Source organism: Stegodyphus dumicola, chromosome 9 (assembly GCF_044657685.1).
Source record: "Stegodyphus dumicola isolate Sdum_Otavi_A_Nest chromosome 9, ASM4465768v1".
NCBI lineage: Eukaryota > Metazoa > Arthropoda > Arachnida > Araneae > Eresidae > Stegodyphus > Stegodyphus dumicola.
This window is the reverse complement of record NC_140776.1, coordinates 114,426,576-114,448,290: the sequence shown is the minus strand read 5'-3', so window position 1 is coordinate 114,448,290 and position 21,715 is coordinate 114,426,576. Positions and strand designations below refer to the sequence as shown.

The following is a 21,715-nucleotide window of genomic DNA, read 5'->3' as shown; positions in this document are numbered from 1 at the left end:
ATTGTATTGTATATGGAATTCTCAAATATTTGACTTTTGGGTATTTCTCGAGGTTTTACTATACTTGGCATTATTTTTATTATTTTAAATTTTAAAACTGGAGATTAACATCTATTTTAAAAGTTTATTTTCATACAATTTTTTGACTTCTTACATTAATTCTAACAAAATATTTGTTTGCTTTCAGATATAGATATTTTTCTCTAGAAAAATTTAGGAAATATTTCAAGTATTCTTGAGATAATGGAATTAATTTGAAATGATTTTTAGGTAAATTAAATTCTTTGAAGAAATTGATTAAAATACAAGAAAATATTGCATTAAGGGGCTGAATAGAATTATTCTATTTCTCATCGATAGCTCTATGTCACAATAAAATAACACCAGACATATTACAGAAATAACACACTCTAACTTCCAATACATTTATTTTCCATAGCGACCTTCTGGCGCTATGTTTGTTTCTTACAGCGTAACTTATGAATCACAACTTTGAATGCACAATAAAAATTTAAGTTTCTCACAGGCTATAATTCAGCACCGATTCTGGTAGCACATGCACTATTAGGCAAGATTCTCCTCTGTTGCCAAGTGTTTCTCAGCTAATACAAAAAACTCCCAGCGTTGAAATTAACAATTTCAAAACTATTATTACAATAAATGTAAATATAAAGGCACTACAATAAATTACTTCACAATATTGAAGAATATACATTCAAATCATTACAACAAATTCCTGTTTATAATAGAGATAAACAATCATTCTACAGGAAGTATACATATATCTCGAACATTTGTTTTAGCAAGTGTTGATTAGGCAATCTTACAGTTATTACTTTTCCCTACCATGGAAAACCTCAGCTGTTCTCCCCACTAACCATTTGGTTGAAGGTGAGTTCCTAAACTGAATGTCTTCTTTTAAAAATTTCCATTTGTGACATTCTTGTAAATTATTAAGATAATCACATTTTCATAATTTCCAAATTTTTTGTGTATACTTAGTGATTTTTTACCATTAAGAAAGTTTGTTTTCATTTATGTTGGATAAATCTGGCTCAGCAAGAGTTGTGATAGGTCTACCAACAAAAAAGTGACCTGGGGTCAAAGTTTCAAAATTGTTGTAAACAGCTGACATTGGAGTAAGAGGTCTTGAGTTCAATACTACTTCAATTTCTGTTAAAACAGTTAAGAATTCTTGTAAAGTTAACCACTGATTACCAATAACTCTCTTCAAATGACTCTTAAATGATTTAATTCCAGCCTCCCAAATTCTGCCAAAATTTGGCGACTTTGGAGAAATAAATTTCCACTCTATACCTTCAGTGGTATAAAAACTCGCTAAATTCTCATCTGGACACTCAACCAATTTTTGCAATCCAAACTATGTACAATGACCATCATAGGAAATATTTTCTTTTTAGTGCACCTAAATGCCGCACCCGCTGAAAATTTAAGTTTAAAACACGTAAACGCCGCGGCGTTTCTTCCGGAAATTACGGTAACTAACATAAGAACTTAAAAATAATTTACTTATTCAGTCAAAAGTCTTTAATCCGGACTCGTCAGAACTTCGGCGGTTCCGGATTATCGGTTTTTCTGGATTATAGATCATCAGTTTAAATCTGGTAAGATGGCATGCAGAAAGTATAAAATTAAAAATATGAAACTGTAATTTATTAAATAAAGAGCAATTATGATCTAAAGGGTATCAAAAAAAAAAAAAGCTTTATATTTATTTGTTTACTTTATTAAACATTTCTTTCAACGCGCGAATGCATAAAGCATACATTACGCATAATCGAAATTAGAAAATTGCAACCAGAAAACTATTTGATGTGTATTCGTGATATTTATAATGACGAGGAATTTCATTTAAATCATATCAAAGACGGAGTACATTGAGATGAAATACTACATTTAGTAAGGAATTATAAGCCGAATAAAATAAAAACATCTGCCCTGAAGATAAGGATAGTGCTGACAGATCAACTTCCATTTCATTGCGCGTCGCGCCGCTTCGTCCCCCCCCGGAAAGCAGCGTGAAACTGATAAACATATTTCGGAATGATTAGAGAATCAAAGGATATGCCTTTATCTATTTTTTACAGGAATTTCACTTTTTGTTTGATGGACATCGGAACATGCTTTCGCTTTGTAGATCCTTTGGTAGCTCCAGAATCGGAAATTCTTTTTGACATAATCGAAAGTTCAAGCTTACTTTTATAAAATCTAACAGTCTGCAAAAAATAATAAGCCGGATCCAATTAGAAGATTTAGGAACAACGCAATCTGCAGCATTAACTAAAATAGATAATTAGATCATTTTAGCTTAGCTTATACCGTCCGTTATACATTAAATGCGCTTGCATAAAGGTATTATGCGCATGCGTTGACGCATGCTCAGAAAGTTTGTAGCTTTGAGGTCCGGATTATGGACGTCTGGATTAAAGGCTTTTGACTGTATTTGAATGTGATATCATTTGTATTTTGCAATAATAAGATTATTATTTTATTTCTTAACAAATTTATTATCAGTATTCACTTATTTCTGTCATTTTTCATGCCAAAAATGGTAAAATAACGGATGTCATAAAAAACATCACGTGCACGTGTTGGAAGGTTAAACTTATTCTTCAGTACTTCCAAATCTCTTCTTTGCACATTTTCATTCACAACTTTTTGTTTTATCTTTGTTAACTGTGTTTTCAATGTGTGTTTTTTTGCTAATATCTTTAGTGACTTTTTAATTAGCAAAAGTCAATAAACAAATAAAGAGCTTCAATAAGGTACAATGAGCTTCAGTAAGGGGAGGGTACTTACCCTTTTGTTTCTACAGAACTTCAATCTGGAAGTACCCTATGTAATCCTTCATTTTACAAAACTGAAAGTAATATCACAGTCTCATAAACTTTATTAGCCCGGCTCTGACCGTCCAAAAAACTTGAATTATTCTATTTCTCGTCGATAGCTATATAGCAGAACAAAATTACATTTACACACACATTACAGAAATAACACACTCTAACTTCCAATACATTTATTTTCCATAGTGACACTCTGGCACTAGGTTTCTTTCTTACAGTGTAACATATGAATCGCAATTTCGAATGTACAACAAAAATTAAGTTTCTCACAGACTAAAATTCAGCACTGATTGTGGTGGTGCATGCGTTATTAGACATGATTCTACTCTGTCACCAAGTGTTTCTCTGCTAATACAAAACAGAGGCTGGTATTAAGAAGGCATCAAGGTTTTAAGCTTTGGAAAAATTTAATTTATTGTTGAATATACGTATTCTTTGTCAGTCAAATTTTGATATATTCAAGTACGGATTTATCATATTTTTACCAATTTTTTATTATTGTTATAAATAAAATTTAATTTTAATTATTTCGATGAAAATGACATTTTTAGATGCCTGATTTACTGCCAGAAGTTGATCATAAGGATCGTTATCGTGAATGCCGATGTGCATGCGCTTATAATTTTCCTGTAAGTGGATTGTTCTTTGTTACTTAGTTTTAATTATATAAATGTTGCCTAGTTTGTGGCTTAATCTTTGTTTACAATTATCTTAATCTGTTAGGCCATGGTCCTGTTTTCTGGTCCTGAAAATTTTGAAAAAGAGCTTTATTTTACTTTTAAAGAGCTATGTGCTGATCCTTTTGCAAATGTCAGACGAACTATGGCATGTGGGTTTTATGAGGTAAATATTTCTGTATTTTGAACTATTATTGTTATCGATTCTTATGAATTTTTGTTAAAATTATTTTATACAGCTTTTTCTGTTTATACTATATGTTTTATACGAGTGCCTGATTATGCATACATAGTCCGTAAAGCAAAATATTTTCACTGTATCTAGAATTAGGTATTGATGTTATTCACCGAGAATAGTAAAAAAAAATCTAAATCTATGTTTATTAAAATTATGTGAAAAAGGTATTTAAACAAATAATGGCTTCAAGTTTTTCTTAATTAGCTGATGAAAAAAATAGTAACCATTTGCAACAGCCATCATATATATGGCAAACCATTCATGTAGTTCCATTAAAAATTTCTTTCCTGTCCATGAAAGGTTAAATTCAAATACTAATCTAATATATATATATATTGACTGGTTTATTTGTAAATGATAAATATTTCACAACAGTGTTGCAAAAGGAAGTAGGAAATTGTATTACTTTTATATGGAATGATCTAGTAATAACAGAAAGTGATTAGATTAATTATTTAGCATTAAACAGATGAGCATATTTATCTAACTGTAAGTATATGAAAAAATTTTGATAAAATACAGAATTTGAGTGTACAAATGCAATTATTTAGCATTAAACAGATGAGCATATTTATCTAACTCTAAGTATATGAAAAAATTTTGATAAAATACAGAATTTGAGTGTACAAATGCAATAGCTTCTTGCACTCACATGAAGCCCATTTTCAACACCTAGTATTTAGTGCAAAGGAAAATTAAATTACAGCCTTTCACAGCTGCAATTTATCTTACTGAGCAGTTCTGTGCTCGGTACCACGTGCTGTTATATCCCTGTATTATTGTGGAAATTTCATGATAATTCATGATAAATGTGTGTGGTAGCATTTCTCTAGTAAAATAAGTATAATTTCTACAAAGGATGTTTACATTAATGTATTTACTTTTGTATCAGACACTGCCAAACTGCAGCTCATAAGCTGCATGCAGCTCTTTGGTTCCTCAAATGTGACTCATTGTTAACAAACAGAAGTTTTATTTTTTAAGTATAACTGCTTTTACAAAATATGCTTCTTTGTCAATCAGTAATTTAGTTTTTTATATTGTACTTTGTGTACAATAATTGAATTGCTTTCAAACTATCTGTCATGTGCTAACTGACAGAGTAGCCACCAAAATGGCAAATAATTCCATATCTTGGAATTACTAACATGGCCATGTTATTTTTAGAGTATGTAATGAAAATTGGAACCACACAAAATGCAAATATGAAATTTATTTAAACTGTTATGCAGTGAATTTTTTATTCACTAGATGTATTTGATATGAAGTAATTTCTTATGACTATCCTTTTGAAAAACCCTCTTGCTTCATAATAATAATAATCTGAAGTTTGCATAGATTAACAGTCCTTTTCAACTACTCCTTTTATCTGGGCTTCGGATCACTCATATAACCACGGAAGAAACCTTTTGTAGATAAGAAAAATGCTATCTACGTAGGGGCTCTTTCAGTTTGAGAAGTAATTTAAAGTCTAGTGGACTTGCATCTAAATTGAAGTAAGTGAGTGAAGTAAAATTTCATCCTAAGTGAAGTAAAATTTCTTCCCATTTGTGTTTCATCAGCAGATCTGACACAATTTTCTCGTATACAGATGTGTATTAAGTTTTACAATGAACAGCCAGTTCTTAAAGCAAATCATTTATGTGCATTTCTTTGTACAATTTTATGCAACTACTCTCAGAAATATGGTTACAGACAAAAATATCACAGATGAAAACAATGCAAGGCAAAAATGTCATCCTACTAAACATCAGAGGAGAAAATAAAGCAACAAAAAAACACTGCAGTGCATAACATTGTCATATAAAATAAAGTGTTTAAAAAACTTCACATTTTAAGAACATTGTTGTCGAAAGCACCTGCAAATCATCGCATAATGACAACATCGTAGACTACGTGTTTCAGGCTTTAAAAGTATTCGCCTAGTGATTTGTGAGTGCAAGATGGAATGAAGAATATTTTACTTTTTCATATTTTTAATTAACTAATAAATTCTTTGCTGAAAACTTTAGAAAAAACTTATGCATTCAAAAACTGAAAATGAGTAGAAAATTAATACTACATATAGAATTTTATATTTTGATAATAATTACACAATTTTAAAAGAGGTAATCATATGCAGTTACTTGTCTTCTTTTTTCTAATCTTTTTTAAATTATATTTTATATGAAAAATTACCAATAAAACTTTATAAAAGTTAATTAATTAATGACCTTAGTTAGTTATACAAGTTTTTGCATACTTAAATTTCCTTCTCATTTTTTCTGCAAAACACTTCTCGGTTAATTCAAAAAATATGAAATATAAAAGTAAGAATATTTCTCATTCTTTCTTGAGTTCACAAATCATTATATGAATATGCGAATTTTAAAGTCTACGATGTTATGGATGTGCAATGATATGTAGGTGTTTTATTTGTTACCATAATACTTTCGGCAACAGTGTTTTTAAAGTGTGAAATTTTTTAACACCTTTATTTTCGCTAACAGTGTTTTAGGACTGCAATGTTTTCTTCTTGCTATCTTTTCTCCCACGATGTTTTGTATGATGACGTTTTTGCCTTGCATTGTTTTCTTCATGGCATTTTTGTCCTCAATGTTTTTGCCAAACCCTAGAAATACACTGTAGTTATACTTTTCTATGTGAAACTGTCTTTTTCATGATGATTCATTGTAATTGTAGGCAGAGGTCATCATGTACTTCACCTAAGATTGTACATGTTCAAATGTGGGGAAAACAAAATTTGAAATCTAGATTGATTGAAAAGCACATTTAAGAATATAATTTTAAAAATACCTGTATTTATCAAAAAGGAGTGAATGGTATGTAGTTTTAAACACTTGAATCTTGAGGTTATGTTTTTCTACATAATTTGATAGAAATATTTGAGTAACAATTCAGATTTAAGCTAACAATTCAAAATTCAATAGCCTTCAGTTACATTAGTGGACAGTTTCATAAATTAGTCCACAACATCGAATGTACGAGGTGTATTCGGAAACTAAGTACCGTTTTGGAAAAAAAAAAAAAAAAAAAAATAGTAAACCAATATTTTCGAATGCAATTTTATTTTTACATAAAAATACATGTCTTAAACTATTTTTCAACATAGATTCCGACAATGATCAAACACTTGTCATAGCGGGTGACCAGTTTTTGTATACCATCGTCAAAGAAACTTCCCGCCAGTTTCGATAACGACCACTCCACAGCATTTTTCATGGCATCGTCAGATCCAAAGAGCTTGCCACCAAGCTCGCGCTTCATGTGCAGGAACAAGTGATAGTCGGATGGCGCCAAGTCCGGGCTGTACGGTACGGCGGGTGATCAAACTGCTCCCAATGAAACTGTCGAATTAATGATTGAGTGACACCAGCAGTATGAGGCCGAGCATTGTCATGGAGCAACACAATTTCTTTACTGAGAATTCCTCTTCGTTTGTTTTGAATGGCATGTCTTAGTTTTGTTAGTCTTACAATATCGTGCCGCATTAATGGTTTCACCTCTGGGAAGAAATTCAGTAAGCAAAACGCCTTTCCTATCCCAGAAGACAGTGCACATGATTTTTTGTGATGACATTGTCACTTTGAACTTTTGTTTTTTTGGAGAATGAGTGTGTCTCCACTCCATCGATTGTTGTTTCGATTCTGGTGTGAAATGACATACCCAAGTTTCATCACCTGTCATAATTTGGTTTAAAAAGTTTTCTCCCTTATCACTGTACCGCGTGAGAAATGTCAGGGCACTACCAAGTCGCTTTGTTTTGTGAACATCAGTGAGCATTTTTGGAATCCATCGGGAACACAGTTTGCGATAATTCAAGCGGTCAGACACAATTTCGAACAAAACAGTACGTGAAATTTGTGGAAATGCCTCTGAAAGAGTTCTCATTGTGAAGCGTCTGTTCTCATAAATTGTTTCATCAACTTTCCTTACCAAATCATCAGTGACAACAGAAGGCCAACCACTCCGAGCCTCGGCGTGGACATTTGATCAACCTGCGTTAAACATTCTTACCCACTTTTTCACCATTCCATCACTTATCGCGTATTCACCATAAACTTCTGTCACTTGATGATAAATTTCGGCCGGTTTAACATTCGTTGTGTTAAAAAATTTAATCACGGCACGAATCTCACAGTCAGCGGGAGAACTAATTGTCTTAAACATTTTGAATGTGCAGAGCAAACTGAAAACACAGCATAGAGCAACCAAAATGGCGACAATTGAAAGTCAGTGAACAAGAAAGACTAGTGCGCATGCACGGGATGCCTACCACAGCGCTGCGACGGCGCTAAAATGAAACAGTACTTAGTTTCCGAATACACTACGTATTTGTGTCTGATGCCGTCTGTATGTACTGTGACATGTGATGTGGAAAATATCTAGGGCTTCTTTATTGCAAATTATCTCTGTATAGAATTATCAAAGTAAATTAATTTAGAGAATTTTTTAGAAAGTGCAACATGCCAGTTATTTGAAAATTCCAGCAGATTTTATTGGATGTGATACTAAAACAGACACATTCAGGACTGTCACAAGGTGATTCAGATACCACTGAAATTGCAACAGATGTCTCCTTTTTTTATTGAAACATGTTTGGGGTGTTAATAAAACAAATATTCCTAAATTTTTTAATTAAAATATTTAATGATTTTTAGGTTAGGAGTTGAATGATATAAAAAGCACTAATATTTGGATTTTCAAATCTTTCTTAGGATTCACAGGATCTGAAAATTCCAGTTCCCCAAGCATGGGAGTATATAAAAAACAGTTTACATCTAATGAATTAATTATTTGAGGTTAGATTTGATCTCAGTGTGTCCTTCTGTTAAGTGAATGGGAAAACTATTATATATATATATATATATATATATATATATATATATATATATATATATATATATATATATATGTATGTATAAAAATCTGTAAGGGTTCTTAGTTTTTTTTGGGGGAGGGAAAGTGGAGAAGAAGAAGCATTAAGCATGAAAACTCAACTGTGTGTCCCTTGCTGTGATTAAAAACATGGATCTCCTAATTGCTAACCAGATATGCAAACCATTTATATATGAGAGCTTCCAAATTGTAATAATTCCTCATTTAAAGGATGACAAGGAAGAGAACAAGATTCAGTAGACAAAATCTGTATCATGAAAACGTATTGTATTTTTCAAGTGCTCTGTGTGCTTTCATTTCAAATGCCTGTCTATAGATCATGAATGTTTTCAGAGGATGATAAGCAAAAAATTAATTGCATTCTCATCAGGATTGAAACTTCTGATCTATTAACTGCTAGCTGCATGTTCTTACCATTTACATGATGAAAACATACACACAGGGGAATGCAGTAATCCTTTACAGGCTTATTTTGAAATAATTTTCTCTCTTGAATATCAATTTCTCTGCAGTTTGTGTATCCTTGTGTCACTTATGAGTGAATATGAGGTATAGAAAAATCACTGGATTGATTTTACAAATTGGTGCTTCATTCTTCACTCAGATGGAAGAACATTTACATTAGTGCATTAACAAAGGCTAAAACTAGTCAACTGGAAGCAATGAAGAAAGTGTTTCTCTATAAAAAGTTCCTTTTGCTACATACAATAGTTTCAAATTTGTATATCATGGGAGCATACTGTCCTGAATATAGAACAATGGAAATAAAAAGTATTTATTCTTATGTAATCAATATTGATTGCGTAACTCATATTGTGCATAACATATTGATTACATGATTATGATTGTATAAAAATGTTAAATTTGTATTAATTTACTTCAAACTTATCCCCTCATTCCAAACCTGTTTAATTATTTTTAAAATGATATAAGTATATACTTGCTGCTCTTGAATAGTTTTTAATTATAACATGTAGCTCCTAGTGTCATGAAATTTGTTCTGTATTATTAAACTTCTACTCCAGTGTTCTTAATTTACAGTACCTTACAGTTGTGTTGATATCTTTAGCATTCATTACTTTGGCATGTAAGTGATGGTATAACTGTAGCAAAAATATTTTCTTTAGTATAACTTTCTATGTAAAGCTTTTAAATAAGAATTAGTCTTCTCTGAGTTATAACTCACGCACTTACACAAAGATCAAACCAATACACTATTTTTATTCACTAAATCGCGATAAACTGCACTTAGTTTTCACAATCAAATTACATGTTTAGAACACTAACCAAACCTTAAATACATCACCAGGCAGCTTAGTCTTGCAAGCATGCACAAAACAGATATCACTACAGAATATGCGCAAACAAAAACTATCTGTGGATGGGTGCGATTGTATATCTTAGATAATATCTGTATCTGGAAATAATAATGGAAAACGTGATGTAAACAGATGCTTTGGAAACGTTGATGAAGAAATATGTTAGGATGACGTCAAGAACATACATTTTGATAAAAGCAATGGTGTATATGTATATAGTTGTATCCAATGTCTCACTAGTATGTAAATAGATTATTTGAAAAAGGTTGCAACAGGTTTGTTTATGTAAATATTAGTATTAGGCATATATTTACATGCATTACTAATGACCAAGTTCAGTGTACAGCTGGAGTTAAGTAGTGGTTGTTGGAGCTGAAAGGATCTAATATGTTGTCCTGTAATGTAAATGAAAACAACACTTTTTGTGGAATTCATAAATAAGTACCCATTATATTATTATACAATTTAAAGAAAACTATTCTTATTAATATGACAGATAATACTATGAAACATGTTTAAATATGCTCCTTTGCTAAGCTTTCCTGCTTTCACGTGAACAATAGCCAAACCCTTGACCAGTGAAATTTAGAATTGCACCTCAGATTAGCTTCCTTGCCACCACTTTCTATAGTCTGTTTTCATTCCCACATGCAAAATTGCTGTCTTCTCTGGACTGTTTCAGGTTAGATGAAATGCTTTACTGTTTCCCACAGCTTTCTGCTACCTACTTGCTTTTTGCATGGAGCTTTGATGTGACTTATTTTAAAACTCTTACTACAGAATTGGTCTAGGCTTTTCTTAAGTCATAGTGACATGTCAGCCATTAGAAAAGTTATGATTTTTACTCCAACAAGATATTTAGAAACCAATTTTATTTATAATTCACTCGATAGCTGCACTGGTCCTCAAAATTAAAGGATAATGGGAGAAATAAAACATAACTGATAATTAATAAAAAATTATTAATAGAAATTTGTGCAAAAATATTCATTAACATAAATTATAATGTTTGGCAGTTGATTATTCCCAAAATATTGAAATTAAAACCAAACTTATGAGAGTCAAAAAATGATGGGAAAATTGTCACCTTTGTGGAAAATATTTTCTTTAATATGGTGTATAGTCACCTCAAAAGATATGCATACCTCATATCTTGATTTTATAGACTTTACCAAAGTGTTGTTCAGGTCTTGTGGAATTCCATGCCACTCTTCTAAACACGGATGTTTCAGCTCGTAGAGATCAGAGGAGGAATTTGGTGTGCTAAAATTCTGCCTCTAAGGCATCCCACACATGCTCAGTAAATTTCAAATCGGGTGAGTAAGGTGGCCAATCTATCCAAGTAATATCTTCTGTTTGCTAGTATTCTGACACCACATATGCTCAGTGAGGCAAAGCATAGTCATCCATTAGCGAAAACTCTGGACCAACAGCCTAAACAGTCTAACTTGGAGTTGCAATACCTTGTCCACTTATCTCCAAGCAGTTGCAGAACCTCCTTGAAAGATATCTAGCTCAGTGCGGCCATTTGTTATGATTCCTCTCCAAACCATTAAACCACATTTATGGAAACTGGATATTTCATGGAAAAGGGAAGGCAATTTGTGTGTTCCTTTTCCTCTCCAGATCAAAACACGTCTAGAATCACTGTTTAGACTATATCTGGAATCACCAGTAAACAATACTCAGGCCCGGTCGTCTTGGCTCCATTGAACATGATGGAGGCACTAGTTTTAAATGGACCCCTTTAGAAGGTGAACTGAGTGGGACACACATCACTGGTCTTCTCGCATATAGTCTAGACTCAAGCTCTCCTACAGCAATAGAAAGGTTAATTCAAGTTCCTGTGGCAATCTGAAGGTCTAAAACCAGATCTCTTGCAGTTACTTTGTGGTTTCTTCAAGACAACAATGACAGAAAACAGTCTTCTGAAGCAGTTTTTGCTCTTGATCGCTCTTGGCCAGACTATCTATTAACTGATCCAGTGCTTAAAAAGCAGCTTCAAACTCTTGATATGACACTTTGGGGGATATTCAAATCTTGGATAACCTCCATTTGTATTTGACATCCCTTCATTCTACGAATTAATTTGGCACTTTGACTTTCACTTAAATGATGCTTTTGAGCCATAACTACTCATTACTGGTCACTCTCAGTAATCACTCATTCCCTTTAAACAACCAACATATTATCAGTCACTGAATTTGCACATTTCCAACACAATCATATGCGTGGAAGTCCAGTTTTATGTTCAATTGTATTTAATTAACATAAATAATTACAGCATTGGGCATTGGTTGCAACAATAATTTATTGAGCATAAATCTACTTCTTGTGTGTACTGTCATTTGCCTAAAAATTAAATTTTGTTTTAACATTTGAATTATCTTTTTCTTTTTAATTTTATTGAAACAGTTGCACAGTTTTTCAAATGATAGTGTATTGGTTAATATTTTGATATTTTCCTGTTTCAAAGTATTTTATGCTCAGAAAGGAAACACAAGCAAGCATTCAAGCTCTGAGCAGTGCTTTAATATATATATATATATATATATATATTCAAGCTCTGAGCAGTGCTTTAATAATACATATATATGTATGTATGTATGTATTATTGTAATTACAAAGCAATACTTTTGAAAACAAAAGCAAGGACTTTTGTAGAAGAGAGATTTCAATGTTCCTTCCCCCCCTGACGCAGTAGCATTGAAGTTAATTAAATTCCTCTTCTATTTTTGTTCATTTTTCTTTAAATTTCATTAATTTTTTTAATGAGGTTTTGCTTTTTGAAAAGTGTTGGTTTTAACATTTTTAAATTCTTTGTTGCATTTATAAGATTATTTGAAATTTATTAATTAATAATTTCAATTTTTGGTCTTTGTGAAATATTAGTTCTAAATTTCTTACTTTGTCTTTAATTATATATGTATAATATGTATTAATTGTATTATATATATATGCAATAAACAAAGGAAAAATTCTAATTAAACAAACAAAATATTTAATAGAAGCAAAAATTTAAATTCAACAAACATACAAAACATTTAATTCAAAACATATTCAATTTGAAATAAACAGTTAATAAGAGCTAAATAAATTATTTTTCAAAATCATTAAACCATTGAGAAAAAAATCAGAAAACGTATCTAGTTTTAAAATATCCAGTAAACAGGAAGTGCAAAAGTTAAAAATTAAATGTAATCAAATAAGAATTTACATCTCCCATTATATTTCCTTCTTTAAGGCTTGGGCTGATGAAAATACGAATTGTTTTGTATTTAATTGAAGTTAATATGATAGATTTACATCTTACGAGTTCAGAAACAGGCTGATCCATTTATATCTCTCAATAGACCAGCCCCTGAAAAAGGTGTACTCAGAGATGTAAATTCCTTTTTTACTTCCTTTCACAAACTAAAGGAAGTTATGTACACATGAAAAATTTTGGGTATCATATTTCAACAAAAATTTTCATTTAGATCACTCTCAGATCCCTCATTTAATCTATGTTTTAATACGGAATCTGTATGTATGGACAGAATAAGGGACTTCCCCCCCCCTCCCCAAAGAGGATTGTAAAATGGATTCAGAGGAAATTTTTCGTTATGTCTGTATGTTACTTCCCTGGCATAACTCCAAAACAAATAGCTGTAGAATGTTGATATTTTGTATATGGCACTGCTATAACATCTAGTCTGCACCTTGCTTTTTTGTTGCAATTGGGCGCCCTAAATGTATATAAATATATATATGCAGGGTGCTTATAAATGAATGGTGTGGTTTTAAAAATATGTATATATATATATGTTAACATAATGTAACAGTTCAAAAACGTTTGGTTAGATTTTGCTAAAGATGTTTCTAATATCAAGAAAAATAATTGTGAATTTTATTGTTATTATTACTGTGTAAATTTCATTATTTTGAAATTTTTATTTATTCTAGATTGCTAGACTGTTAGGTTCAAAGGCATATATTTTGCACCCAGAACTTGTACTTCTCTTACAAGATGATTCAGTTGAGGTATCTTGCCTGATTTTTTTCTCATTTATTTCATAATGCCAGAAAAAATAGAATAATGAATGTAAATTTACTTTTTTATGTACTAGTTTAATGCTTCTTTCTTTAATTTCATATTTTGTATCATTATTCATTAAATTATCAGTTTGCTGAATTGCCATTTTGAGTTTTCACTAGTGGTGAAATTTTGTTATTTTCCACTAGTGATTAATAGTATTGAATTCACACTTTCAAAGCCATATATAACCTGTCTGCACTATAAAAATGAGCTTTTTGATACTCATTATAGAAAAATAACTCTGCTTACATTAGCTGTTCTTGTCAATCCACGGAGCACATATATTTTATATATATTCGCCTAACCTTAGTAAAATAAAGTAACACAGATCATGAAGAAAAAGTCATGATTGCATACCATTCTCATATATATTCATTTATATGCAAACAGGAAACCTAAAATAAATGTATTATTATTATAACATAACAAATGGGGGGGAAATATTTCTTCATTTGCATTCTGAGTTTGCATTAAGTTTTAAAAAAAGGAAAAGAACAGGCCTTTTGTGCTGTTTCTATGGGTGCTGGTGGATTATTAGTCATGATAACTAAATAGCCTATGAAAATATAATTGCTCTTTAGAATGATTTTTTATTAGAAAATGCAGATGTCAGTAATAATTTGTTGCTATGCAAAACCATTCTGATAAAATCCTTCACATGTCCATCTTAAACAATTACTTTCCTTCAGAAAAAAATGTTAAAATTTAAAAATATATACCGAATAATAATATAAAGTATTTTATATGTGTTTAATATAATTAGATTTAATTAATAATATAAATAATTTAATTTGCGATTTTAATATTATTGTAAACTACATGCTGGGCAATCAAATATTTGGTACTTACATATATTTTTCTATGAGCTGTTTCCATAAGCAAAAACTGTCCCCAAACAGTACAATTTAGCTCTAGTAATGGATAGTAATAGTATGATGTCACAATATACTCAAAAGATCTTCACTTGGGTTTTATGTAATCCCAATTAATTCTCTATAAGCAAGCGTTGTTTTTATGCATAAGAATATAAGTTAGCTGCTATTTCTCTATTCTTTTTCTTGCATTTTGTTAAAAGGATTAGAAATTAGGTTCTACCTTCTGAAGAACTGCAAGCGTATTTTAAGTTATGGGATCCTGCCATCATATTCAAAATATTGAAAGACTGGATTTCAGCAAAATAACACAATGAGAAATACTGCAAAACTGCTTGACACAGCTTGAATTAGTATTTAAGTAAATTTATGTGGTTCCAAACTCACAAAGAAAATGAATATATTTATTGTTATTTTGAATAGCATTCAAAAATTTTTTGGCTGCCAGAATGATTGGGATATGTTTTAATAAATTTTAGTCAGATAATCTCAAAGCTTATATTTATTTGTTTTTGCATGTTGTATCAGTATTTTTGTCTGTTGATTATGTAACTAAATAAAGTGCCATGTGTTCTTTCAAAACTCTGCCTAAACTAATGATGAAAGCTTAGAGGAATCGCCACCAACTTTCACACTCAGTGACAGTCACTTTTCACAGTCAACAGAAAAATACTTAATTGCCATACATTTAAGGCATGTCAGTAATATGCAGTCAAAAATGTTATTCAATGTAATAACTTTTTTTCGCAATCAGATGCTTGAGTGAGGTAGCTCTTACCCCGTATATCTCATTAAATTGGTTCATAATTTATTTGTGATAACAAAAATACAAGATAATTCATATTACACATGGAATGTAATAAATTCTGAAAGGACAGCAATACATAAATAATAATGTATAATATAATTGAGAGTATTGTAGCTGACTAAAGAAGACAAAACCTAGATTCAGAATATTCAGAATATCATACAGAACTAGGTAATTATATCATGATTCCAGGCACATGGGCAAATATAACCATATCCTATACATATATTACATTTTACAAGTTATTATGCATAGTATTAACAGTATGAGCATAAGTATAAAGAAAACATGAGCTGAACTGCCCATATGGAAATGTAGAGACCCAAGCTTCACTTCATGCGACTGAAGAAATGTAGTGAACAGCTAAGCTGCACTGTTTTGTGATTTAAATTGCATGATAGCAGGGAGAGAAGATGGTTGGTATTCAGATTGCATTATGAATTTTATAATGTAATCTAAATACTAGGTATCAGGTAGCTGAGACTTTTTCTAGAGCCATACAGAGAGTTGGGATTTTTTATAAATTAATTTTGAAGCTGATTGATTTTTCTCAAAGCAATATGATCATAATTTTTCTGTATCATCAGTACATTTTCCATTTTCTGGAAGGCTTTTATTTAGCATTTGGAATTTTCTGTAAAGGAATTTACTACGATATGCTTCACTGATTTTGTAAATGATTTTCATTAGTTTTAAGCAAAGCTGTTAAATAATCATAATGGTTGTTGAAAGTATATTTAGCTGAAATTCTGTCAATATTTAATTTCTGGGCTTCAGTTCTGTGTGTTTTTTCATGTTACAAGTCCAGGAGCAGGGAATTTCATTATTCTTCCTTCCAGAATCATATTCCTTTCCATGGCTTTCAGGAACTTATTTTCTTATCCTGGTAATTTGCAGAGGATGTATGGGGTAGTCTATGTAGCTTTCTGGGTGTCCATAGGTTCTGCAGTTGATGCAAATATGTGTAGTTATGTTAACTTTTGTTCACTGAGTTAAAGATAAACTAATAAATATTTTGCAATAAACTAAGGGATTGCACATCTTGATTTCAATTTATAGTTTGCTTAATTATGGTAGAACTACTGAAAATATGACATTGAACTAACTCTGTGGTTGTTCTTGTGTTTTTCAATCTTGTTTGTGAAGAAGATTCCTCAGGCTAAAAAGATTTTATGCATTAGCGAAAATTCCTGTTAGGATGTGAAGCAAAGAAAACCTATTTTGCAGATATCACAAAAACCAGAAGATTTCTGTCTTGGGAAGAGGTTTTTATGATCTAAAATATTTCACCTGTGCTACTTTTCATGACAAGGAAGCCAGGAAATTTCATCTTTGCAGTTTCAGAGTTTGTATTAGAGCAGGGATGGGCAAACTACAGCCTGCCAGAAGCTTCTATCCGACCCACGGATAGAATTTTAATTTGCTGGCCTGAGGCAAATTAAAAGAGGTATATATTATATATCCATCTCCTTTTCTACTTTGTTTAAATTTTTTTTTTCAAAGGACTGATGATATTTTTACTTTATTTTTGTTCTACAAAACATAATTTGACGGAAATTGCAAGCACAGACAGCTTTCAATATGGGAATCCAATATACGAGGCGTATTCGGAAACTAAGTATCATTTAAAAAAAAAATAGTAAAACAATTTTTTCGAATCCAATCTTATTTTTACATGAAAATACATGTCTTAAACTATTTTTCAACATAGTTTCTGCCAATGATCAAACACTTGTCATAGCAGGTGACCAGTTTTTGTATACCATCGTCAAAGAAACTTCCCGCCAGTTTTGATAAACACAACTCCACAGCATTTTCATTTTGTTTTGTGAACATCAGTGCACATTTTTGGAACCCATCGAAAACACAGTTTGCGATAATTCAAGCGGTCAGACACAATTTCGAACAAAACAGTATGTGAAATTTGTGGATATGCCTCTGAAAGAGTTGTCATTGTGAAGCGTCTGTTCTCATGAATTGCTTCATCAACTTTCCTTACCAAATCATCAGTGACAACAGAAGGCCAACCACTCCGAGCCTCGACGTGGACATTTGTTCGACCTGCATTAAACATTCTTACCCACTTTCTCACCATTCCATCACTTATCGTGTATTCACCGTAAACTTCTGTCACTTGATGATAAATTTCGGCCGGTTTAACATTCCTCGTGTTAAAAAATTTAATCACGGCACGAATCTCACAGTCAGCGGGAGAACTAATTGTCTTACACATTTTGAATGTGCACAGCAAACTGAAAACACAACATAGAGCAACCAAAATGGCGACAATTGAAAGTCAGTGAACAAGAAAGACTAGTGCACATGCACGGGACGCCTACCACAGCGCTGCAACGGCGCTAGAATGAATCGGTACTTAGTTTCTGAATACACTACGTAGGTGAATTGGGCCTCTTAGAAAATACTTAATCTTAATTATCTTAACTTAAAACTAACTAATCTGTTTGCTGGGCATCTAGCTAGGAAAGACTTGTCTCATTTCCGAAGGTTTAATTCAATACCCTCAATAAATGAAGAGAAGCTTAGGAATTATGAAGATGGCTTGAAAAAAACTGTATTTTGAGTTCTAATGCAGATTTCAGTGCCATTCAAACAGAACTGGATATTTTTACCATGACTTTCAACATAATTGTGAAGCAGTGAGGTCATATTTGCAGCTTGAATTAATTGATTTGCAATCTAACAATCATCTCAAGCAGTTGTTTCTAAATATGCCAAATTTTGAGTTTTACAAACCATTATCGAAAGTAAGTTTCCCAAATTTATATCTCATGCCGAGAAAATCAGTGTTATGTTTGCTTCATCTTACATATATGAACAAGTGTTTTCAACTATAAACCTTAGAAAGAATTATTTCAAACTGACAAATGAGCATTTAGCCTTGTTCCTTAAATCAGTACGTCTCACTTCGAACCTCAGTATAAAGAACTTTTAAAAATGAAATCGCAATTTCATTTGTCTCATTAACGTATTTAACTTGTAATACTTGTATATTGTTTTTAAAATTTTAGAAAAACTTATCTTGGCCCCTGAAACTTTTTTCTTTTGATTTTTGGCCCGCAACCAAAAAAGTTTGCCCAGCCTGTATTAGTGAATAAATCTTTAATTATAGCCTTGGTGAAATCTTGAGTTGGAATATAGAAATTGCAGAATTCTTAAGTCTGCGCCCCATGATTGGTTTTCTTTATCCTCAGATGAGGCAAGGATGATCTTTATGTGTTCTTATGAGCTCCACAAGAACTTGGTTGAATCTGTCCTATATGCTAAAAACTAAGTGTAGCTAGCTCTGGGTTTGAAGGTGGTATGTGGAGCAAAAATGCAATTCTTTGTCAGCAGCAGCATGGTTGATTTTATTGTCGAGTTTTGAACCACTTCCGTAAGTTCATCAGTACTGAGAATTTCATGGTGGTTATTGGTGGATACTTCAAATAGGGGATCACCAGTCAGTTTCTTTACAATTATCCTGTCTGAGTGGTGTTTTATAGATTCCTCCCTGTCTTCCACTCTTAGGGTTGTCTGCTGAATTCCTTTTCTTGTGAGGGTCAAAAACAATTATATTTTTCAATATTTTTCTCTAAAGAAAGTTTAGCAGGGTGCAATAAACTTCAGGTCATATTTTTCATTCGTCCAATGAATCAGTTAACACTAGCTGAAAATATACCTATACTGTACACAAAATTTTCCTTTTGTCTAACTCAAACTTGACAGCTTAATAAAAGAGAATATACTCTTCAAAATTTGCAATAGCACATTGAGCAGTCCAATCATCATTGATATTGAAGTAAGCACCAAGGTCAGTTAGGCTTTTGACTGTAATGTCGACATAAAAAAAAAAAAAAAAAAAAAAAAAAAAACATTTAATTATATATCATCTATTAAATTTCTTAATGGTTTATTAAAATCCATCCATCATTTGGAGCTTTATTTTATGTTGTAGGAGCTTCCAAAAGAAAAAAACATGGAAAGATTGACCATCTAGGTTAAAGCATATCTTAAATGTGTGTCCTCATAAGAAACGCATTTAAAAAAATTAGCTACTCTGTATTTGTATATGGTTTGTTTAACTGTTGTTGCTAATTTAAATCATTTTTATGGTATAGTAATATTTCCTTGTGAAATAGAGAGAAAGGAAAAGATGATTCTGAATTATGCTTTGATGAAAATTTATTTTCTGTCTTTCGTGCTAAAAATTGTGAATTAGACAACATTTTGATTCACATGTAGCAAACCCTGAAGTATAATTTAAATATGATTTTTTGTTGTAGGTCAGAGGCAATAGACTCAGGAATCTAGGAATAAGAAAACAATTATGCAATGATAAATTAATTATCCAGTTTTTTTTTTTTTTTTTTTTTTTTTTTTTTTTTTTTTTTTAAGTTCTCTCTGCGCATCATTTCCTATTAATGATATATCCACAGCAGTGGTCTCTTGATATGTAAAAGCACTTGGATATAAGTAATTGTATATTATAAGAAAGAAAAATTTGATTGAATGATTTTTCATTTATGAGGAAATAAGGAAATTCAGGTGAAAAAAAAAATTGCATTTATACATATTCCTTATATTTTATTTCCTGTTAATTTTCAAGATCTACTAAAAGACGCTGAATTAACTTTTTTCCCCCATTTCTCGAAAATTCAAAGGTAAAAGATTTCATTCACTGCCATTTTTTCCAATACAAGAGAGAAATATCTGAAATTCAAAATCGTTTTGGTTGGTCAGCTGATATGCAGGAAAACTAACTTTCAGTGGTTTCAAGCATGCATGTTATTTTCAGTCTTACACACTGGCATTTCTAATAAAGCACGCATAATTTTTAATTACTTCATGTAGTAAGAAATGTTTGTTTCATTATATTTTCCTCATAAGTTGCTATTATGTTACTTCTTGTTTTAATTCAAGGTAGAAGTTCAAAACAAACTTTGTATGTGCATACAGCACTTGAACAAAACATAAAGCTCAGCCATCTGAGCCAAATTAAGTTCATTAAAGCCATTGATAGCCAAAATTCATTAAAGCCATTGATAGTGGTACTTTGTTGCATTTCTCTCTTGAAAATATTTCAGTCCATTTTGAGCCAGTTTTTATGTCAAGAGTCAATTTTATAAAAGAAAAAATAAGGTGTGCTTTACAGTATTAGCACAGACAACTAGGGGCAGTTTGGAAATTTTTTACAGATGGAAAAATAAATAATACTCTTTCTATATATATTTTATGTTGTTAATTAGTTTTTATCCTGAAAATAATCGATTGATTGATTCACTCAGAAGAGAGTTTCTAGCATTAGTCTCATTCCTCACTTTTCAATTAAAAGGATGTTGGCACCCAGTGTTATCACCATGAATTATTTTTAAAGAAAAATGTAATGGATGTTAAAAAAATGATGGCTACACATATAAAAGGATGCTGTCTCTAAATGTTAATACCATGCATTTTTAAAGAAATAATATAGCAAGTATAAAGATATATATAGCAATACTCTATTGAGAATTTTAAAGATGTGTTGTTTTTAAATATGTTGTGGTTTTGCTGTTGCATTTTATGTGGCATAAGCTCGAAGAAAATTATGTTTACTGAGTAAAGGCAGAAAGTTATTTATAAAAAAGGCTAAAAAAATGTATAAATCTTCTTACTAAGAAAACTGAATGTTGATATGAAGAACTGAGAAAAACCTGAAAGAAATGAATGTTAACAATGAACACTGTATTAGGAATTCTAAAGATATGACGCTTTTAAACATTTTGTGATTTTATGCTTGAATTTTATGTGGCATAAATGCATAAAAAGCATTGTTTAATTATAAAGTTTTTAAGACCAAAAAGGGTTGTTAGCAGGAGTAAGTCCAAGAGCAGATTGGTAAACTGAGAGCTTAGCAAGGGCATATGAAACCTTAACAAAACATCTGGTGTAATGTTAATATCTGGATTTTTTTCAGTTTTTGT

The 21,715-nt window shown here is 31.3% G+C and overlaps 1 protein-coding gene across 3 annotated transcripts in view; it reads left to right on the top strand.

Moving 5' to 3' along the window:
• Positions 1-21,715, top strand: part of LOC118184467 (serine/threonine-protein phosphatase 4 regulatory subunit 4-like) — a 197,575-nt gene that overhangs the window by 82,919 nt on the left and 92,941 nt on the right. For all 3 annotated transcript variants that reach the window (XM_035354141.2, XM_035354139.2, XM_085823948.1), the window contains exons 11-13: positions 3,416-3,493; positions 3,588-3,707; positions 13,943-14,020. In XM_035354141.2, the coding sequence (XP_035210032.1) occupies positions 3,416-3,493; positions 3,588-3,707; positions 13,943-14,020 (276 nt within the window). The remainder of the gene's footprint in view (positions 1-3,415; positions 3,494-3,587; positions 3,708-13,942; positions 14,021-21,715) is intronic.